The sequence below is a fragment of the Podarcis vaucheri genome (genome assembly GCF_965113315.1).
Source record: "Podarcis vaucheri genome assembly, chromosome: 1".
NCBI classification, from domain to species: Eukaryota; Metazoa; Chordata; class Lepidosauria; order Squamata; family Lacertidae; genus Podarcis; species Podarcis vaucheri.
Window position 1 is genome coordinate 84,767,911 of NC_138759.1, and position 19,933 is coordinate 84,787,843.

The 19,933-nt window shown below is 47.7% G+C and overlaps 1 protein-coding gene and 1 long non-coding RNA gene across 2 annotated transcripts in view; one reads left to right on the forward strand and one right to left on the reverse strand.

The window, feature by feature from the left end:
* Positions 1–1,018: 1,018 nt before the first annotated feature.
* Positions 1,019–5,189, reverse strand: LOC309526861. Its single transcript, XR_014216984.1, has 3 exons — positions 4,434–5,189; positions 3,751–3,870; positions 1,019–1,613 (listed from the first exon to the last, which is right to left on the reverse strand). It is a non-coding gene; the product is annotated as an uncharacterized lncRNA (long non-coding RNA).
* A 5-nt stretch (positions 5,190–5,194) lies between these two features.
* Positions 5,195–19,933, forward strand: part of SLC43A1 (solute carrier family 43 member 1) — a 30,470-nt gene continuing 15,731 nt past the window's right edge. Inside the window, exons 1-6 of the mRNA XM_082211763.1 lie at positions 5,195–5,356; positions 9,289–9,416; positions 11,042–11,219; positions 17,915–18,107; positions 19,359–19,414; positions 19,845–19,921. Of these exons, the coding sequence (XP_082067889.1) occupies positions 11,066–11,219; positions 17,915–18,107; positions 19,359–19,414; positions 19,845–19,921 (480 nt within the window). The 5' untranslated portion in view covers positions 5,195–5,356; positions 9,289–9,416; positions 11,042–11,065. The remainder of the gene's footprint in view (positions 5,357–9,288; positions 9,417–11,041; positions 11,220–17,914; positions 18,108–19,358; positions 19,415–19,844; positions 19,922–19,933) is intronic.

A 19,933-nucleotide genomic window follows, 5' to 3' on the forward strand; every position in this document is an offset into this window, starting at 1 on the left:
AAAAATCAGGCAAAAATCAAACCGTGCTTCACAGAGAAGGGAAACCTGGAAAGAGGAAGTTTCTGCTTTCCTGCACTCTGCCTCAGTGTCTTACTGCCCACCCTCTCTGTTTCGTTGCTGTGTTTGCTGAAACGGAACAAAGAGCAGGGAAAGCCCCTCCCCTCCAGGCAAGAAGAGGGGAAAGCAGAGTGCCGTTCCTTCCTCTCTGTGCTCCGGTGCTGCTGAAAACATGCAGGTGGGAGACACACACACACACACACACACAGAGAGAGAGAGAGAGAGAGAGAGAGCTGGCTGGCTTGGGTGGGTGCGTGGGGGAAACTTTTGCCTCCCTTTCCTCCCTCCCGTTATACCCCACTCCTGCATTCTTAGCCCTTCTGTGTTTTTCCTTCCCTCCCCACTTAAAATGTGGTTAAAAAGCATGGATCCACATGGATCCTCAGGATTTTTGCACTGGGTCACCCCAAATTCACCATCAGAGCACATAGCATGTCCATGGCTACAGCCTGCCCCCCAAAAATCATGCACCCACTATTGCCTGGGGCTGCAATGGTGCAAAAACGTGGTTACAAAGCATGGATCCACATGGATCTTTGCATTGGGTCACCCCCAAATTCACCATCAGAGCACATAACATGTCCATGGCTGCAGCCTGCCCCCCCCCCCAAATCATGCACCCACTGTTGCTTGGGGCTGCAATGGTGCAAAAATGTGGCTAAAAAGCATGGATCCACATGGATCCTCAGGACCTTTGCATTAGGTCACCCCCAAATTCACCGGGGCTGCAATGGTGCAAAAACATGATTACAAAGCATGGATCCACATGGATCCTCAGGATCTTTGCATTGGGTCAGCCCAAATTCACCATCAGATCACATGTCTGTGGCCACAGCATGAAGCACAAAAATGATACATCCACTGTTTCATTCAGAATGTTTTTTCCCTTGTTTTCCTCCTCTAAAAATGATGTGCGTGTTATGGTCAGGTGCGTGTTATAGAGCGAAAAATACGGTACCTGGGAACAAACAGCATTTCCCTATGAACTCAGTGGGGCTGGCTGCCATGTAGTCTTTCAGAAGACGCTGCTCTAAAGGGGGGTGCAGAGAATACACTTAGAAAGAAGGAACAGGGAGGCTTTTAACACACTGAGCTGAGCCCAGGGATGGGATTTGTGCACCAGATTTGAGCTTGCTGTTCTTTTCTCCAAAACCCCACTTCTGCACTCCCCCTTATACACTCTTCATTAACCAGCTGAATTTGGGGCCAGAGAACCAGACTTTTGCATCCAGTGGAAGTCCAATTGCTTATTTATTGCAACCGATCCAGAGGTTGTCTGGGAAATCTTGATCTATTATTACTTTCACACTTTTGTTTAAATAATGTAAGTCACACTTCAATTTAAAAAATAATAATTCTTGGCATCTTACAAATAAAACACAGTAAAATACATAGAAATCTACCTTTTCCCCCCTGCCCATGTTCAGATCATACAGGTACTTGCGTGGGATGGAGAACATCAAACCATAAGGCCCTCCAGGCTCCTCCCCCCATTAGCCTTGCTTTGCATCCCAGCCAGAATGTGCCTTTGAACTCTGATCATGCCTCTTGCTTGGCTGGAGGGAGGATAGAAAGTAGAAACAAGCCTACTGTTAAAAGGATAACATTCATATTCATGACTCTGCCCACCATTGACGTGCGGCCCTCAGAAGGTTGTGCAGAAGAGAAGGTGGCCCTTGAGCTGGGGAAAGTTCCCTTCCCTTTGTCCTAGACTCTGGGCCTCACCATCCTCTCTCGCACCCACCCACCCACCCGCTGTGTGAACTGGGAATGTGGCGTAGCACAAACCGAACCCTCTTGGCAAGTTTCAGAAGCTTATCTGTGGTTCCATATCTTCTCATTGGAGGAATCCTCCCAAATTTTCTAAAGAACATTGCCCTGTGGGCTATTCTTGGAATCTGCTGTCATGTATATTTTGGCAGAAGTGTACCAAAAAGGAAGGGACTTTGCAGAGTTCGTTTGGAAGCCTCCACCTGCAGCCACCAATGCTTGCAATTTGCTTTTAATTGGCCCAACTGGTTTTACTTCCTATATGGTTTCCTCAAACAAGTTGTTTTCCTGGCATTCCTCCACTCCAAGGATATGCCTTGCAGCCCAAATGTACAGGTCTATTGGGGTGACGGCAGCCCAGCTGATCCCGTTGCTGGAACCAGCATGTAAGTCTGCCATGGGACAGTCCCCATCGCCTTCTGGCATGTCACCCTGCCCAATGCCAGGCTTGTGTCTGACTGGGCCCATTTATGCAGGTCTATCTTTCCACTGTAGGGGTTTCAGTAGCTCACAAGGTAGAGCTTTTTGTGTCAGCTATACTTTCCACATGTACAATGCTGCAGGAAAGCAAAGCTGCGTTTGTTCCTCTGACATGATCACTGCCCCATAAGCTCCAGGCTGACTTGCATGATACACATCCAATTAGGCCTGGAGCCACTTCCCTTGGGCTCCTTTGCCTTCCTTGGCATTCATATGGTACATAAGCCACTCACTGCTGGTTATAACCTTTAAAACCCTCGTCTGCATATGGGGGCATGTAGTTCCCTTGCCCAGCTCACCTCCCTCATTAACCAGTTACCTTGATTTCTCCAGACCTGCCCTTTCCAGAATCCTTCGTTGCATTTCCAGCTCCGTTTGCCCTTCCAATTAAATTGGACAGGACTAACTCATCATTGCTTGCTTCAAGGTTATTTTGAGCAGCTATTTTATGCATTCTGTCCTCATTACCTACCGGTGCTGCATCCGGCAGCAGTTTTCTCCTATGGGCTGAAGGCATTTAACATCTTCACTGCATACCCAAGAACCCTTGGAGGGGGGGGGGTTGGACAAAGGATCTTATATGTGTTCAGGATGTTGAAATGGCCTGGAATAGGCTGTGTTTCTTAATTACAGGAGGAGCTTTGAGCTATTTCTCTTCTGGCATGGTTCCACATCACATTGTCATAAATAAAATGGAAAGAAGAATGGATTGGAAAGCTGCCTCCTGTAAGGTGGGGAGATGTGTCGGGTTGCGGAAAAAGTGCACTCAAAATGTAGCCAGGAGTGAATGGCAGTGAATGAAGGAGCCAGGGGTTTTCCAAAGGAAGAGTTGTGGGTCTTCCTGCTCCATTTGCCATTTTAATAATGTGCACAGAGGAGTGTGGAGGATGCTCATCTACCATATTTTTTTGCTCTATAACACTCACTTTTTCCCTCCTAAAAAGTAAGGGGAAATGTGTGTGCGTCTTATGGAGCGAATGCAGGCTGCGCAGCTATCCCAGAAGCCAGAACAGCAAGAGGGATTGCTGCTTTCACTGCACAGCGATCCCTCTTGCTGTTCTGGCTTCTGAGATTCAGATTTTTTTCCCCTTGTTTTCCTCCTCCAAGAACTAGGTGCGTCTTGTGGTCTGGTGCATCTTATAGAGTAAAAAATACGGTAGTTTGCTAGGAATACAAATCCACAACTCCAGGTTCAGCAGTCCAGGGGTTGCCAATGTGATGTCCTCGATACAAGGCTGGAAAACAATTCCCACTGTTCCTGACCATTGGCAGTGCTAAGTGGGGTCGATGAGAATCAAACAACATCTGGAAGGTACTGCATTGGCTATGTCTGGAGTAGACAATGACATGGATAAAGTAGAACATGGGGCTGAAAACAAAAAAAGTAAGTTCTCCAGCTAGCAATGTCAGAAGAGCCCTCCTGGAGCAAAACAAATGACCTACCTGGTTCGGCATCCTGTTTCCTGCCATGGCCAGCTGGACAATAAAAATCTTATGGTGCGTCCACATTTGGAATACTGAGTACAGTTCTGGTTGCCTCTCCTCAAAAAGGACACTGTAGAGCTGGAAGTTTCAGAAAAAGGCAACCAAAACAATCAAGGGGAGGGAATGACTCCTCAACGAGGAGAGGACATTTGGGGCTTTGTAGTTTAGAGAAAAGGTGACATGGTGGAAGTGCATAAATCTATGCATGGTGCAGAGCAAGCCGATAGGGAAAAGTTTTTATCTTTTCCTGCATTAACACTAGAACTCATGGGCATCCAATGAAGATGAACGTTGGAAGGTTCAGGACAGACAAAAGAAAGTTTTTCTATACACAGCACATAGTTACACTATGGTAAACTGTTTATTTCAAACCAAAGCTCAGCTCCTGCACTTCAGTCCAATAGGGTTGAATGTGTGCAGAGAAGAGAAAGGGGAAGCACAAGGGTGTTCTGAGTTGGCTTTTTAAAAAATAAAATAAAAAAACCAATGACTCAGTTACACAGAGGAACGGTTAACTTAGAAACATGCTGCCTTGCAACATTCATTGCACCCTATGCATTTAATCTAGCTGCATCGGTATACAGATAGACAAGGGTTGAATTTCTAAGCAAGCTTGTTCTGAAAAGCTTTTCAGTATTTACCTCTTTTATTTTTACTTTGAAAATACTTATTTCATATTTGCACACAGCACCAAGGGATGCATATCTGCACCTGCAATATGAAAAGTAATAGGCGTTAGTGCAAATTCTACTCCGCTGCTGCCCATAATAAAGAGCGGCAGGAGCAAAAGCGAGGTAGGTCAATATTATTTCCCCCATAGGGGAGAGAAGCGGGGACACACACACACACACACGCTCACATAGCCACCCAGCGGTCCCAGCCCCATTGTGTGTGTGTGTGTACATACATATACATGCACATACATGGAGTCCCGACTCCGTTGCCTGGGGTAGTGGTGAATTCGAATCCTGCGCTTTTGCCCCTGGCTACAAAGCCAGTCCTCTAGCGCCAACAATATCCCAGCTGCTTCTTGCTCCAAAGCGAGAGAGGCAGGCGAGAAGCGCTTAAAACAAGAGGCTCTGCGTGCGCGCGCAGGCTGGGGCGACGATGCCCACGTGGAAAGTGTTGCGCTCCTTCTTTTCCTGGCCTGGGGCTCTTTTGCTCCACTTTCCCCGAGTCCCATGTTCTTTCCCCCCCTCCTGACTGATTGACACGGAAACACAGAAACACACACACACACACACACTCCGATGGCCTTATAAAGTAACACGCGCCTCCGTCTCCCTCCCCCCGCCCTCCCCCGAAGGCCAACACTTCCTGCGCGGGCCGCCCGCTGCGCGCCCTCTCCGACCCTCCAGGCGCGCAACACGCTTGTTTCTCCGGGGCGGGCGGGACAAGCCGCCAGCGCGGCGTGGCGCGTAATCTTCGCCGAGGTGGAGGGCAGGGCCAGGAGGAGATCCCCCCCTCCAGCTCTCCACCCCTCCGGAGCGCAGCGCCGGCAACACCTCGCCAAGGAAGAGCAGGCGCGACTCCATTGCCGCCCGCCGGAGATCCGGCGCCCAGTGTGAGTGCCTCGACGGGCGGGAAAGGGGCGCGGGGCGGCGGGAAAGGGGCGCGGGGCGGCGAGTGGCCCGGGCGGGGCTCGCCCTGAAAGCCTCCTTTGTGGACTGCGCTCCGGTCTCCAAGCCGCTCGCCTGCCAGGCAGGGCTCTCCTTTCCACGTGGCAGCCGCTTCCTCTAGCCTGGGCTGGGAAAAACAAATAACTTCGGCCATGTGTTGATTCTGCCAGCCATAGATATTTTGGGTGTGCGGGAGGAGGGAGAAGCAGGGCCGGCCCGGGCCTGGCCGAAAGCTGGAAGAAAGAGGGGAGGGGGGGGGAAGCGAAGGGATCGCTTCAAGTGGGGATCGAGTCGCTGGAAAGTGCTGGGAGGAGGTCGTACTGAAACCAATGATCTCCCCCCTCACCTTCCTGATAGCTTCCAAAATGGGGTGGCTCCTTCTACATGGAGATAAGGATATTCTGATCGCTCCCCCTCCACCGCCCCCATTTCCAAGTCGACGGGCGTCCTGGAAGGGAATAAAGCGGCAGAATCTCCGGAGGGCACAGGGTACTCCTAGGGTATCTTCGGGCCCCCAATAGAATATTTGAAGGGGCTGGGATCCCCTAAATTTATGACCATTGGCATTCAAATGGTGTTTGAGCACCGCATCTTGGGATCGATTATGCGAGGCGGGGTTTACAGACCCCCCAATTTTTTATTCAAGTTGGCCCCCCCATACCGGAGGACTTTGCGGGGTTCATAAATGGGGGTAGGCGAGTTCACCGAGGAAATGGGACAGTCCCTGCAGTGCTTGAAACGTATGTGGGTTTGCTTAGGATCATCTCCTTCCTACCTGTTGCGATGCCCCACTTTGCCCCTTTCCTTGTGACTGGAGAGGCGACGGGGAGCATGGTTTGGCTTCAGTGGGGCAGTGGCGGCGTGGGGGGCGGGCGGGCGGGTCGGCCAGGGCGCTGTGGGGAACTTAAGGACCCCCTTCCCCCAATCCGAGCACTGCCCTTTACCAACAACTGAATTCCCTCTACTTAAATCCTAACAGATGTTCTTCCCTCTGCTCTTCTTCACACCTCCGGAGATTATACAGTTTCCTGGAGCAACTTTTTCCTCCTTTTTGCCGTTAGGGCGCTCAGTCTGATGTTCTTCCCCGGAAATCGCATCTTCCTGGAAATTGCTGCCTTTTGTTCCCCTTCCCCAAACTTCAGCCCCTGGCACATGGGAACTTGCAGCTTTTCTTGTGCTGCTTGTTCCCCCGCCCGCCCGCCCCTAATGCAGATAGGACAGGCTCTCAGCTACAGAGAGGGACCCATTCCCAAGGGGGCTCCGCTAGACTGCTTGGTGTCTATTGGGCAGAAAGCCCAGTTGTGTTCCCCCCACAATAGTCATAATAACTGACCATCTGCTGGTGTGCAGTGCTGCCCAAATGCACTAGCTTGCCTCTTCTCAGACTCTCAGATCCCTGTGATGTCTGGAGAAGATGAAAACATTTCCATCCCAGGGCCAATTCTGGGTTGATGATGCCCATCTACAACCTGCCCCTCCCAAAAAACCCCCAATATGTTCCACAGATTTCTCACCAGAATCTTCAACCCTTCCGTAGGGGAGAATGGGGTCCATTGGACATCTTGCCCTCCTCTTCCTAATGGTCTTTCTTAAGGCCAAGCCACATTATTCCTAGTGTGAGCGAGAGAGTGATAGCATGCATTGTGTTGATGCATCCTTGTTTTTAATGCACGTGGATGTCTGACAGATTGGTGCCTGCCAGGCCAACATTTTAAATTGCAAGTTCCTTGGTGCAGTGACTTGTCTTTCCTTTCCCCTTTTGCTTATGTTGTGCACACAGATGTTACTTTCAAATATGTGTGTGTGTATGCCTAAATATAGACTTCTGGAGAAGGTCGCTTCCAGGGTTTGGAATGAATGATGCAACTTTGTTTCGATGTTCTTACATCTCACTATTTGTTTTTATTGTAACCTTGCGATGGTCAAATAACTTGTGGAACTTCTTTCCCCCTTCTGAAGTTTTTTTGGCTAGAGTGGCTTTGTGTAAAGGAGGACAGCAGCAGAACTTTGGCAGGACACACAGTGTTCAGAAAAGCTGAATCTATTGAACTCCCCTCTTCTGTTAGACATCTAGGAGCTTTGCCTTCCTTTGCAATTTGATCACCTTACCTTAAGGGGTTTGTGGAGCGCAGGAAAGCAGGGAAACTTAGATGGGCAGCAGGAGATACAGGCACACTAAACCATGGGGAACTGTGCAGAGTTCAATAACATCTTTCTCTCTCCAATGTTTATTTCAGCTCCCATCTTAGTTAATAAACACTGGTGCCCAGATGTCTTCCAGGTTTTCCTTTGCCTCCATAAGAAGAGAAGCTTGCTTTCTTGTAAAACGAAATTTCAGAATCTCTAGGGTGGATTCAGCTGAGTTGTTGCACTTGCAGGAACAACTGCAAGAACAAGTCACACTAGGGCAATGGGGCTGGCTCCCTCTGCAATGGGGCTCTGGGTGGTCTGGAGAAGAGGGGAAGATCATTTTGCCTGGCAAGCAGAAAGGCTTGTGCTAACAGAACAATTGCCTCCCTACAACTTTGAATTGAACAATAACATGCAACCCTATAGCAGATCAGCATATTTCACAGCGATTTTTCTCTAACGCTGCTGGAAGAGACAGGGGAAAATATTTATTTATGTATTCTTTAGTTCTATAATTCATACCCTTTCCTTCTATAACAGGATGTACTCAGAGGAAATAAGAGAATAAAGACATTTAAACGTACTTCCAGTCAAATGGCTCAGCCTTCTTACCTGTCTTTGTAAGCCAATTGTCTGAGGAAAAATTATGGGGCAGCAATAGAAACATTCCATCCTTGGAATTCATTTCTCTTTAGGGCAGGAGTGGGGAATCTTTTCCTACCAAGGGCCTGGAGTGGTTGGGGCCAGATCGCACAGGAGGTGATGCCAGACACGTACATAATCACATATCCTTAATGCACAAATGCACACATACATTGCTCCTCTGTTCCCTCTCTTTGGCTGACGTGTGCAGGTCAGCTGAGGAGCCGGGGGTGATGTTTTCCTCTCCTAATATGCACACACACAGCCACTTGTAAGCAGACAGTCACACACATGCAACACACTTCATACACACACAGACCCCTTCTTTTTCCTGCTCAGCTCCCCTCTTCCTCAGCTGATCTGTGTGGAGTTTGTGTGCATGTGTTTGTGGAGTTATTTTTATTATGAAACTAATGCGCACAGTGACAGACACCAACTTGGATGGCTTTAAAAGTAAGTTAAGTAGGTTCATGAATGACAACCCTACCCATGCCTACCATTCATGGTTCTATGTTCTCTTGCCACTGTCTGGGGCCTATGCCTCTGAACACCTGCCAGTTGCTAGGAAGGGCACTGTATGAAGAGAATGCTTAACAAAATGGCCCTTGGGCTTGATTCAGTAGGGCTTTTCTGACATCCTTAGCAACATCATGGTGCTGGGATGCGGATGAATCCTAAAGTTTAGAGTTTACCTACACTCACCTGGAATGTTCAGAATGTCTCAAAAAGACCACCTGTCCTCACCTCCTTGTCTCCTCTCATTTCTGTTGAATGGGACACCTTTTCAAAAAAAAAAAATTCCACCATGTTCCCTGTGTTCGACAGCACATTGCCGTAACGGCAGCTTCCTTCAAGCACTTCAAGAAGCAGCTGCTTTCTGGCATTGTTTCCCAAAGGCAACATCTGTGTTTACGGCTCCTCTTTCTTTTGCTTCCATGCGAAATCTTGTGGTGGCCACATTTCCTTGGTCTTCTTTCTTCTTTTGGATCTATCAACACCCCGCCTCCGTCCCCCTGATGTTGCTTGTTTACAAATGCTGCTGGGTTGAGTGTCTTTTCTGAATTCCATTGCCAAGCTGTTTGCTTCCCTTTCTACCTTGCCACAGGAAGCGTTCAGTCTTCTGGGAGCTCCGCTGTATCTGTCGAGCTTCAGAAGTCTCAGCCCCAAATGCTCAGAAGCAAAAGGCTGCCTTCAGGACTCGGGAGCCCAGCATAACACTTGGAGCCCTTTCAAGTAAGGATAAGGTTCTGCGGTTGGGCAATTTGGCTGGGGCACTTGTAGTTAAGTCTCATGAGGGAGTCATGTTTTCAAGCTTTCATTTGCAGCTGCTAACATTTGAGCTTTCTGCTCGCTCATAGAACATTTCGCCTGCATTTTACAGCAGCGCTTTATGGCAGGACAACGTTAGTATCACCCCATTGTTTTAGATGGGGACTAAGATATAGCAAGTTGCTTATGGCTGCTTTGGGAGTTCATGGCAGAGGGGAGGTCTTAGTCACACTCACATCATACATCTAAAGTACATGGCTTTCCCCCAAAGAATCCTGGGATCTGTAGTTTACTCCTCATAGAGCCCAGCATCCTTAACGAATGACAGTAGTTGGGATCCTTTGGGAAAAGCCATGCATTTTAAATATATGGTGTTGTCATCCTGAAATAGAGGCCTCCTTGGTTCACAGCTAAAATATCACACAGATGTTCAAACTATGCCCAGTTCACATGTGTAGCTGGATTGCTGCCTACCCTTGATGTAAATATAATTAATTTAATATCTGCATGGAACCCATGAGCATCTATACGCATGTTGCTGTTTGCAGACATCCAACTGAACATGTGGAAATCCTCTCCTTTTGGGTTTTAATTCCGCATAGAACAACTACACAAGCCACCATGCTATTTTGTTTGCTCTGTCCCTAAGGTTCTGGATGGCTATATGTAAATCTTTTCCATTTCACATTTCTTCCTTTCTAAAAGGGGAGGGGGATTTCTCTCTTTACCCAGGGAATTCTGGGAATTGTTGCCCTCAGAGGGGGTTTCCTAAGAACTCTCAGCACCCTTAATAAACAGCACTCCCCAGGAATTTTAGGGGGAAGCCATGACTGTGGTATGATACTGCTTTAAATGTAGAGCATATATGGGCTCTTAGAGCAGTCAGTGCTCTGCAGCAGAGAGTGGCTGGCAGATCTGCTATGTGCCCTAGCAGGGAGGATGGGCTTGCAACTTTCTTTGCAGTTCTTACCCCTCTGAATGGCTGCTGTTGCCAGGCTCTCCTTCCCTCACATGGAGAGCCACAATGCAGCTGGTGATCAGCTGAGTCATCTGTGGGAGAGCTGGGAGAGCAGCCATTGGTCCTCTGGCTGATGGCTGGGCCAGGAAATGCACTTGTGACTTGGTGGGAATTGCATGCTCTCCCTCTCCTGTGCCGTACCCCTTCCTTATCTTAACCCTGCTAGCTGTCCCCATCCATTTTAATAATAATAATAATAATAATAATAATAATAATAATAATAATAATGCAGAATGGCTACCCCACTGTGTAGTATTAACATGCAGACAGGATGTTGCATCAGGATTACTGCTAATATAGTGTGGAGAATAGAATATTTTGTTTTCCCCATGTTTGGATTTTTCAGTCGCTTCCTTTCTCCCTTTCTGAATCAGGACACAGCAGCTGTTGTTCTGCTTTGCACCTGTTTACTTTCCTGCGTCAAGATACATCCCTGGTCATAGTTGTCAGTGGGGTGGCAAACTGCACACTACTCCCCCATCTCTGCTTTGCTTCAGCGATGGCTGTTTTCCATGCCTTTTATAAGACTGCCGGGTGCGAGGAGTGACATCCACCTTCCTTTTCTTTCCAGCCTGGTCTCCAAGTCCAAGGGAAGATGGCGCCAAGCCTGCAGCAGGCGTACCAGCGGCGCTGGTGGATGGCCTGCACTGCAGTGGTGGAAAACCTCTTCTTCTCTGCCGTTCTGCTGGGCTGGGGCTCCTTGCTCATCATGCTCAAGCACGAAGGGTTCTACTCCCATATATGCATAGGTGAGACAGGGGAAATCCCAGGGCGCTGCTTGCACATTTATGGTGAGGGAGAGAGTGGGGTAAGGCAGATGAAGAACGTGGTAGGGGCTGGGCAGGGTGAATTTCAGAAAAGATCCTGAGCAGAACCCTTGACCGATGGTTTCCAAAAAGCTCTGCAGAACCCCTTCCTCACACTCTGCTCTTTTGAGATCCCTAATCAATACAAGGCTGTTTCTAACCAGGTCAGACTTCTTCTGGCCGTGGGTCTTGGCTGGAGCAGAGTTTCTATGAACTAGCCTGATAGAGAATGTTGTACTGTGTGCAGTAGGAACGCTGGTGTGGATAAGAGACCAAGCAAAAGGACACATCCGCTTCAGCCTTGGTAGGGCTGGCATTCAACTGCCTCTGGTTCTACCCTGACCTTTTGACACTGCACATAATTTTCTTTTATTACTATTTTTTGTAAATTGTAATTTTTTTGTAAATTAGTTTTCAATTACTAAAATCCAATATAAATCACATTTTATCAATACCAAATTGCAATTCAAATTCAAGTATCATTATAATGAGCTGAGCGTGCTAGATTTCAGGGTAAAATAATTTTATTTCATCCTGCTTCCGATACATAAATTAACATAAATTTTTATTGCATTAGCCGTGTGGCCATAGCATGATATACATTAAAATAACAACATAAAATGGGGGTGGGGAGGTAAAGGTAGATATCGTCCTGGGCAAATACTTAAAGAGAAAAACACACACACACAAAAAAAAAAAACTGCTGAGGCTGGAGGAGGACCGTTAAAGGGTCCTTCAGCTCCTCAGATTTGTCCTAACTCCATTGTCCTTGTACAATAAGGCTACTTGGAACTTCGTTCGATTGTGCGGCGTATCGACTGCAGCTGTGATGTTAAGGAAGAAGTTAGTGCCGCTTTCCTCTTCATCACACTAAGCAGGAAGTTAGCTGTCATCTCGGTAATCCAACAATCAGAATCCTGCAAAAAAAGGGACACTATCCAAGGCTGGATTGGGAGATGAAGCTTGTTCACGAGAGGGGTTAAAAACCGAGATCTTTCATCTGTCCAATTAGGACAGAAGAGCATTACATGTTCCATAGTCTCCAGGGTCATGTCATTACAGGTGCATGTTCTATTTGCGATGGGAACTCTGGAATAACGACCCGACAGAACTGCTGTAGGAAAACAGTTGAGACGGGCACAGGTAAAGGCCCTTCGCTTAGCCTCCGAAGAAATTGTGAAGCAATATAGAGGGATCCCTTCAGGGGGTGGAATAGCTAGCGCTAGGCCTGAACACGGCCCTCTTGCATAGGAAGCTGTATTAGAGAAGTCAAGTTGCTGTAGTTTCTTTTTAATTGGAGGTAGGGCCGCCGGGCTGATATACTCTGAGTTAAGAACAGTTTTACAATTCAAATTGAGAAGAGAGCGGAGTTTGAGGTTAATTGTAGTTTTCCAAGGGGAGTTATGAATATCTCTTAGGATCAGATTGGAAAACCCACCTCTAATTCGAGCATCCGATGCTAATAGGTGGGAGCTATAGGAAATGGCTCAACTCCATGCTCGTTTTACAATTGAGGGCTGGGCGAACTCGAGTCGTAGGGCTGCACCTGAGACACATCTCGGGACGCCGGAAAGAGATCTCAGAAACATATGAAGAGGGCGATCCAAGTTAGCTGATATTGCAGTAGTCCATACTTCACATCCATATAATAATTTAGGGACAACTTTGGCATTAAATATTTGAATTGCTGCTGGAAGGTGTTTGCCGCCCTTCTGGTGGTAAAATCGGGCAATGGCGTTAGAGGTCGTGGTTGCAGCGAGAAAGGCAGATTGTAGATGGGTGGTCCAGGAGAGATTATTAGTGAATATTAAGCCTAGGTATTTAAAGGCTTTTACCTTTTCTAAGTAGCCACCTGTGATCTTAAGCGGCTTCAGCTTGAGTTTGCGGGAACGAGTGAAGTGGAGGACTTTCGATTTTTTATAATTAATATTAAGAGCTTCCGCCTTACAATAGGCGATAAATGCATTAACTGCATTTGCTAGGTCCGCAGCTGTTCTGGATAAGATGACGGCATCATCAGCATAGAAAAGGGAAGCAACGGGGTGGCCTGCTAAGTGAGGAGGGTACTTAGATGCTAGCTTCAAAGTGGAAATTGCATCATGAAGATAGAGATTAAACAGTAGAGGGGCTAAGAGACAACCTTGTCAGACACCCTTGGCCGTTGAAAATGGAGTAGTGAGGGAGCCGTTGGGCCCACTTCGGACGCGAGCTGTGGTGTTTGAATACAGGGAAATAATTAGGGAGAGGAGGTGTGGATCAATTCCCAGATGGACAAGTTTGGACCATAACCTCTGCCTAGGAATAGAATCAAAGGCGGCCTCCAGGTCCATGAAAGCGGCAAATAGGTGGCCTTGCCTTGGTGCAGTGTATTTACTGGCAAGGTGATAGAGAGTTAGGCAGTGGTCCATGGTTGATGCTGACTTTCGGAAACCAATCTGTTCTAGCGGTAGAATGTTCCTCTCCTGGACCCATGAGAGAAGTTCCTCCAGTAAAACAGCGGCAAATATTTTCCCCGGGATAGATAATAAACTGATGGGGCGATAGTTCCTAGGGATGTTTGGCTGGCCGCCTTTGAAGATCGGAACTATTATAGCTTCTCTCCAGGAGTCGGGGATGTCTAGGGCGGAGGAGATAGCGGTGAATACAGAGGTCAGCTGTTCGCTCCACCAAAGAGGATCAGTCAGGAAAAGGTCCAACGGGACCATGTCTGGGCCGGGGGCCTTATTCCTTCGCATTGACATTATGATGTTGAAAATGCGAGTTGAGGTAAAGTTTATTGAGGAAGTGAGACTAAGAGAGCAGGAACAGGGGTCCGACGGGGATTGGAGGAGATCTTTAAGATGATTTGGAGAAGCGAAACTGGTTGAATAATAGGCAATCCATTCGTCAGCGGAAATCTGGGTAGCTGGATTGAATGGTGCCGAAGGTCTAACTAAGCGCCAGAAGGAGCGGGAGTCATGCCTCTCTACAGCCGAACGAAGAGTGGACCAAGCCTCAAGGATGTGCTGCTGTTTCTTGCAATGAATCATGTTTCTGTATGTCCTTTTAGTCTCTGTGAGCTTTGCACGGGTTTGAGGGTCGTTGGAAAATTTGATGATTCTGACCATTTTCCTAATTTGCCTTCTTAGGGCTTTACATTCCTTGTCAAACCAAGGCGATTCAGAGAAGAGGCGTTGGTGGGTAGGCGAGGTGGTGGTTATGTAAGTTGTTGAGAAAGCATCAAGTAATTTCCGGTATTGATCAGCGGGCAGGATTGGGTCAGAGGGAACTGCAGACATAACAAATGATTTTTGTATGTCCAGGGCAAGAGAGGAGCTGAGGCTTGTCCATTTCTTTGTTTTGTATACAGGGTGGCTTTGTACCGTGGTACTATAGTTTGAGGGGACTGAAAATGGCTCTGTTAGGTTTAACAATAGAGTCAATGGAAGGTGGTCACCACCAAAATATTCAGCCACTTCCATTTTTGTAGAAATTGAGAATAGCTCCGGCGTCAATAAAATGTAGTTGACAACACTAGTTCCCCGGGAAGTGATGCACGTTAATTGCTGCGAGGACAAGGGAGTAATGTTACCATTCGCGATACAGAGATCGTTTTCCATGGCCAATTGGGCCATCAGCCTCCCCGACGCATTTGTTATAGGATCAAGAGAGCATCTGTTTCCCCAGGGGGGCTGCAGGGGATTGTCCAGGAGTGCTGCGAGAGATACTATATCATCGTCGTTGGGACCTATTCTTGCATTAAAGTCGCCTAAGAGGATTTGAGGAAGTCCTGGGTTAGTTGTTTGAAGATCATGGAGCCAAGACGAAAGTTCAGACCACCTTTCATTGCGGTCGAAATCATTAATTACTGGGGGCAGATATACTGTAGTTATCAACCATGGGCTTTTGGTCTTTGAGAGATGGATCTTTATAGTGAGAAAGTAAGGGGAAGATTTAATTTCCTTGCAATTAGTGAGGGGTAAGCTGGTTGAGATAAGACAGGCGAGGCCAACTTGGGGGCGACCCCTGTTGGTTAGTTTACGAGCACAGGAACTAAAGGAACAATAATTTGGGAGAGCAATACTTTGTTGGGACCAGGTCTCTTGGAGGCACACAATGTCAAAAGAAGAGATGAAGTTCATTGCTTCAGGATCCATTTGCTTTGTCGCCCAGCCGTTAACATTCCAGGAGACAATTTTAAGGCTCTGGGATGGGTTAAGTGCATCTTTCAAGGAGAGAACTGCTTTTGCTTGATTTGTGAGTGAGGGTTGAGTCTGTTTATATCTAATGATATCAAATTTCCGCGGAGATAGGGAGCCGGCTGGTGTTTGCCTCTGGTCTGATCTTTGTCAATTGTTTCCCAAAGTGCTTTTAGGGATTACTCTTTTATGAGCCGGCCCATTGCTCTCCATACATGGCAAACTAGCCAAGGGTTCTATAGTTTCAGCTGTTAACTGTTGAATACTGACATTGGTGGTCACCGGGCCTTTGAAGTGTGTTATCTCTTTCCGTAGGTATTTTTCCGGTACCTGATTATGGCCCAATTCTGCCTCATCTAGGTATCTTAGCTTGTCCCAAGAGCCTGCTTCCGATAAATCTTATTTAATCCAATTACATTCAGTCTTGATCTTAATCCCTTATCAACAGCTACAGAGTTTTTGACTTCCATTTGTATTAACACATCTAATAAATTTTGTTTCTGCCAAAGGAGTTCTGTATCCTTCCACACAATTTTCTTGATTGTAATCTGTTTCTGATACTGTATTTTTATATTATAAGCCACCCTGGGACCTCTTGGAAAAAGGTGGGTAAGAAATCAAATATGTACTGGCACTACCACTACTACAAGGATACCTAATTCATGTGTCTTCCCCACCCCACCCCACCCCACTCCCCGCATCAAGCATGTGGGGTTTGTGTGAGTGACTGAAAGTCAAAGCAAAGTTGCATGTTAGACTTATCACATGGAGGCTGTTTGAGAGCTTCTAGACAATGCCATACTACTGATGCCATCATAGCACACAAAGTAGGGCACCACATACATCCACATCATACTTTTTTTATCCATATTTATTTAATCTATAACCTGTTCCTCTCAAAGGCGCCCAGGATGTCAGACACGGGAATGGTATTTTTTTTTAAAAAAAATTATTATTATTATTGTTGTTAAGAACAATGAAAAACTGTTAAGAAACATTCTAAAAACAGTGAAAATCTTTCACAACCTGTGATCTCTGGGTTGCTGGGGACATTATCTCCCTGCCATCAAATACCAGGGTAAACAAGAATGTTCTTAAATTCCTCCTGAAAGTCAGGCACGCCTCACTAGGGAGGGTTCTCTGCCAATGGGGAACCACCTCTGTAAAGGCCTTGTCATGGGTCCCCCCAACCTTGGCAGCCCTCTGGAGTTTCCCCACGCTGAGGTCAAGTGGGTAGGGCTGGTGGGAGACATTTCACACCTTGTGGAAGCACAATATGGCAACTGCGGCTACCCATTAGGGCAGTAGTAGGCAGAAGCAATCACACAGAGGCTGTTTCAAACATTCTCCACATGATAAACATAGCCTATGGGCCTGTCTTGAAGTGAGAGTGCCTGGTTCCCTCCTACAGGCCTCAGGACAAGACACTTGTTCCCCTCCCAGGATGCTAATTTGCAAGCCACAGATGGCCATCTTATCTTACTATGGGGCAAAACTTTAGAAACACCTGCTCCCATTATAAATCGAAGTGATACCCTCCCTTCTCCAAGCCCTTGCCCCAGGGAACCACTTTCCCCTCACACTGATGCCTCCTGTGATTGCATATCTCAGGTAGATTCCTTCCCTTGACCACAGTGTAAAAGAGGGAAGTGACCACAGGGTAAAAGGGCATCAGACTGCACTGATGCTGGATCCCCAACCTTATTCCACCTCAGGCTCTGTTGCTCAACCTGCTGTGGAGCAACACAGATTCTGCATTTCCTCCAGCACATCAGGGAGGGGGAAGGGTGAGAAATGGGACCTCGGGGTAGAGAGCAGCCTGCTTGCCCTAGGACACCGTGGGTGTGATTACTGCAATGCGCTCTACGTGGGGCTACCTTTGAAGGTGACCCGGAAACTACAACTAATCCAGAATGCGGCAGCTAGACTGGTGACTGGGAGCGACCGCAGAGACCACATAACACCGGTCTTGAAAGACCTACATTGGCTCCCAGTACGTTTCCGAGCACAATTCAAAGTGTTGGTGCTGACCTTTAAAGCCCTAAACGGCCTCGGTCCAGTATACCTGAAGGAGCGTCTCCACCCCCATCGTTCTACCCGGACACCGAGGTCCAGCACCGAGGGCCTTCTGGCAGTTCCCTCACTGCGAGAAGCCAAGTTACAGGGAACCAGGCAGAGGGCCTTCTCGGTAGTGGCGCCCGCCCTGTGGAACGCCCTCCCACCAGATGTCAAAGAGAACAACTACCAGGCTTTTAGAAGACATCTGAAGGCAGCCCTGTTTCGGGAAGCTTTTAATGTTTGATGTATTATAGTATTTTAATATTCTTTTGGAAGCCGCCCAGAGTGGCTGGGGAGGCCCAGCCAGATGGGCGGGGTATAAATAATAAATTATTATTATTATTATTATTATTATTAGTCAGAGATAAGTCTCTGACCCAAGCTGCCCCTTTCTCTTCCTAGGTGCGAATGACACCAATGCCACTAATGGCTCAGCTGCGACTACCTCGTCTCACCCTTGGCCCAGCTGCGTGGAGCAGGAGGAGATGCTCAACCTGGGCTTCACCATCGGCTCCTTTTTACTGAGCGCGGCCACTTTGCCTCTGGGGATCCTCATGGACCGGCTTGGCCCCAGGCCACTGCGCCTGGTCGGCAGGTATGGATCAGAGATCGAGAAGAAGGAATGGGGAACCTTTCTTCAACTGAAGGGCCTTTCTCCACCAACAGCATACAAATCAATATGGCTAACCTGATCCAAAACACCCACCCACCTCACTCACACACGAAAACAAAGATCACCACAGCCAATCACAAGCAAACAATCACACCCTAGGCCAACCCCAACCTCTCTCACCACCAAAGGAACACAAGTGAACAACACAAGCAACGCTGACACCAAACTCTACATACATTAAGCATAATAGAAACACTGCTACCCGACCCCACCCCCATCCATCTCCCCTCCCTCCACCCCCTTTCTTTTTTTCCTTTTTTTCTTCTCCCCCTAATGCCTCAACAAATGAAACGGATTTGTAAAAATGTTACATGGGGGGGGGGAAATACGAGGCATTACGCTTACACTGTAAAACAAGAAAACCCTTATTAAAATATATATTTTTTTAAAAACTAACTGAAGGGCCTTTCTGGACAATGACCTGAGGGCCACTTTCCAGGTGTGGGTGGGGCCAGTGACAAAAGTGGGCGGAGACAGTAATGTACATTTTACCTTTGTATGGTAGGCGAGTTTCTAGACATGCCCCTTTCTCTTCTCTATCTGGTCAAGCAAGAGGCATTAGCAGATTTCAAGGACACATTCCAGCCAGGCAAAAGCACTTGGGGTGAAGCAAGCCCAGGGAGGGCTGTGGCCTAGGGAAAATTTTGAAGACCAGATAGAGAGACCTAGAAGGCCAGATTTGGCCCCTGGGCCTGAAGTTCCCCACCCCTGGTCTAGGGACAGTGACAAATTTGCCCTGAGAGTGCTGGCAAGTGGGTTCTTGTTTCAAAGGGGTCTGGAATAGTAATAGTAATAGTAATAGTAATAGTAATTTATTTATTTATACCCAGCCACTCTGGGAGGCTCCCAGTAGAATAATAATAATAATAGCGATCAAACATTACAAACTTCCCTAAACAGGGCTGCCTTCAGATATCCTCTAAAAGTCAGATAGTTGTTTCTTTCCTTGACATCTGATGGAAGGGCGTTCCACAGGACGGGTGCCACCACCGAGAAGGCCCTCTGCCTGGTTCCCTGGAATGGCAAGGCGGGGTCCACTGGATAGGCCGTGGAGAAACTGAGAATGGGTTGTAGTTTGGGGGGATGACTTTCTGACATGGTTGTGGGGCATCTCATTGAAGGCATGACTTAGCTTTGCATTGTTCTCATACGTCTGTCTTAATTTCTCTACAGTGCCAGCTTTGCTGTTTCCTGCGCTCTCATGGCCCTGGCAGCCTACAAACCACCAGGTAAGACTGGCCATGTGGCACTTTACTTTCAGTAGCAGTGTGGAGAATTCCCCCACCCTCCCTCCCTCCCTCCCACCAGCAAGGAGGATGGTTCTGCAGCATCACCCCTCTTGACCAACTCCCATAGTCCACCCTCCCCCTCCTGTTGTGCCTCCACAGTAGGCAGCATGTGGGTGTGAGCAGTGGGGCTTGCAAAGGAGAGTTGCTGCAGAAGCCATGGCTGGATCCCCCTTTCTGGCTGCAGAAACCTAAAGCTGATGGGATGGTTCTTTAGGTTGCAGTCTGCTCCACCCCCTTACCTTAGCAAACTCACTTGGTGCTCTCAAGCCCTATGGACTATGTCACTCCACTATTTTTTATGCCCCCATTCTTTGCAGCACCCCACTATCTCCTTTGTGCTCACCCCACATTTCTGTTCTCTTCCCGCTAGTTCTTTCCCCGCTGATTTTCCTTGGCCTTTCACTGAATGGCTTTGGTGGGATCTGCCTGACCTTCACCTCCTTAACTGTAAGTAAGGGG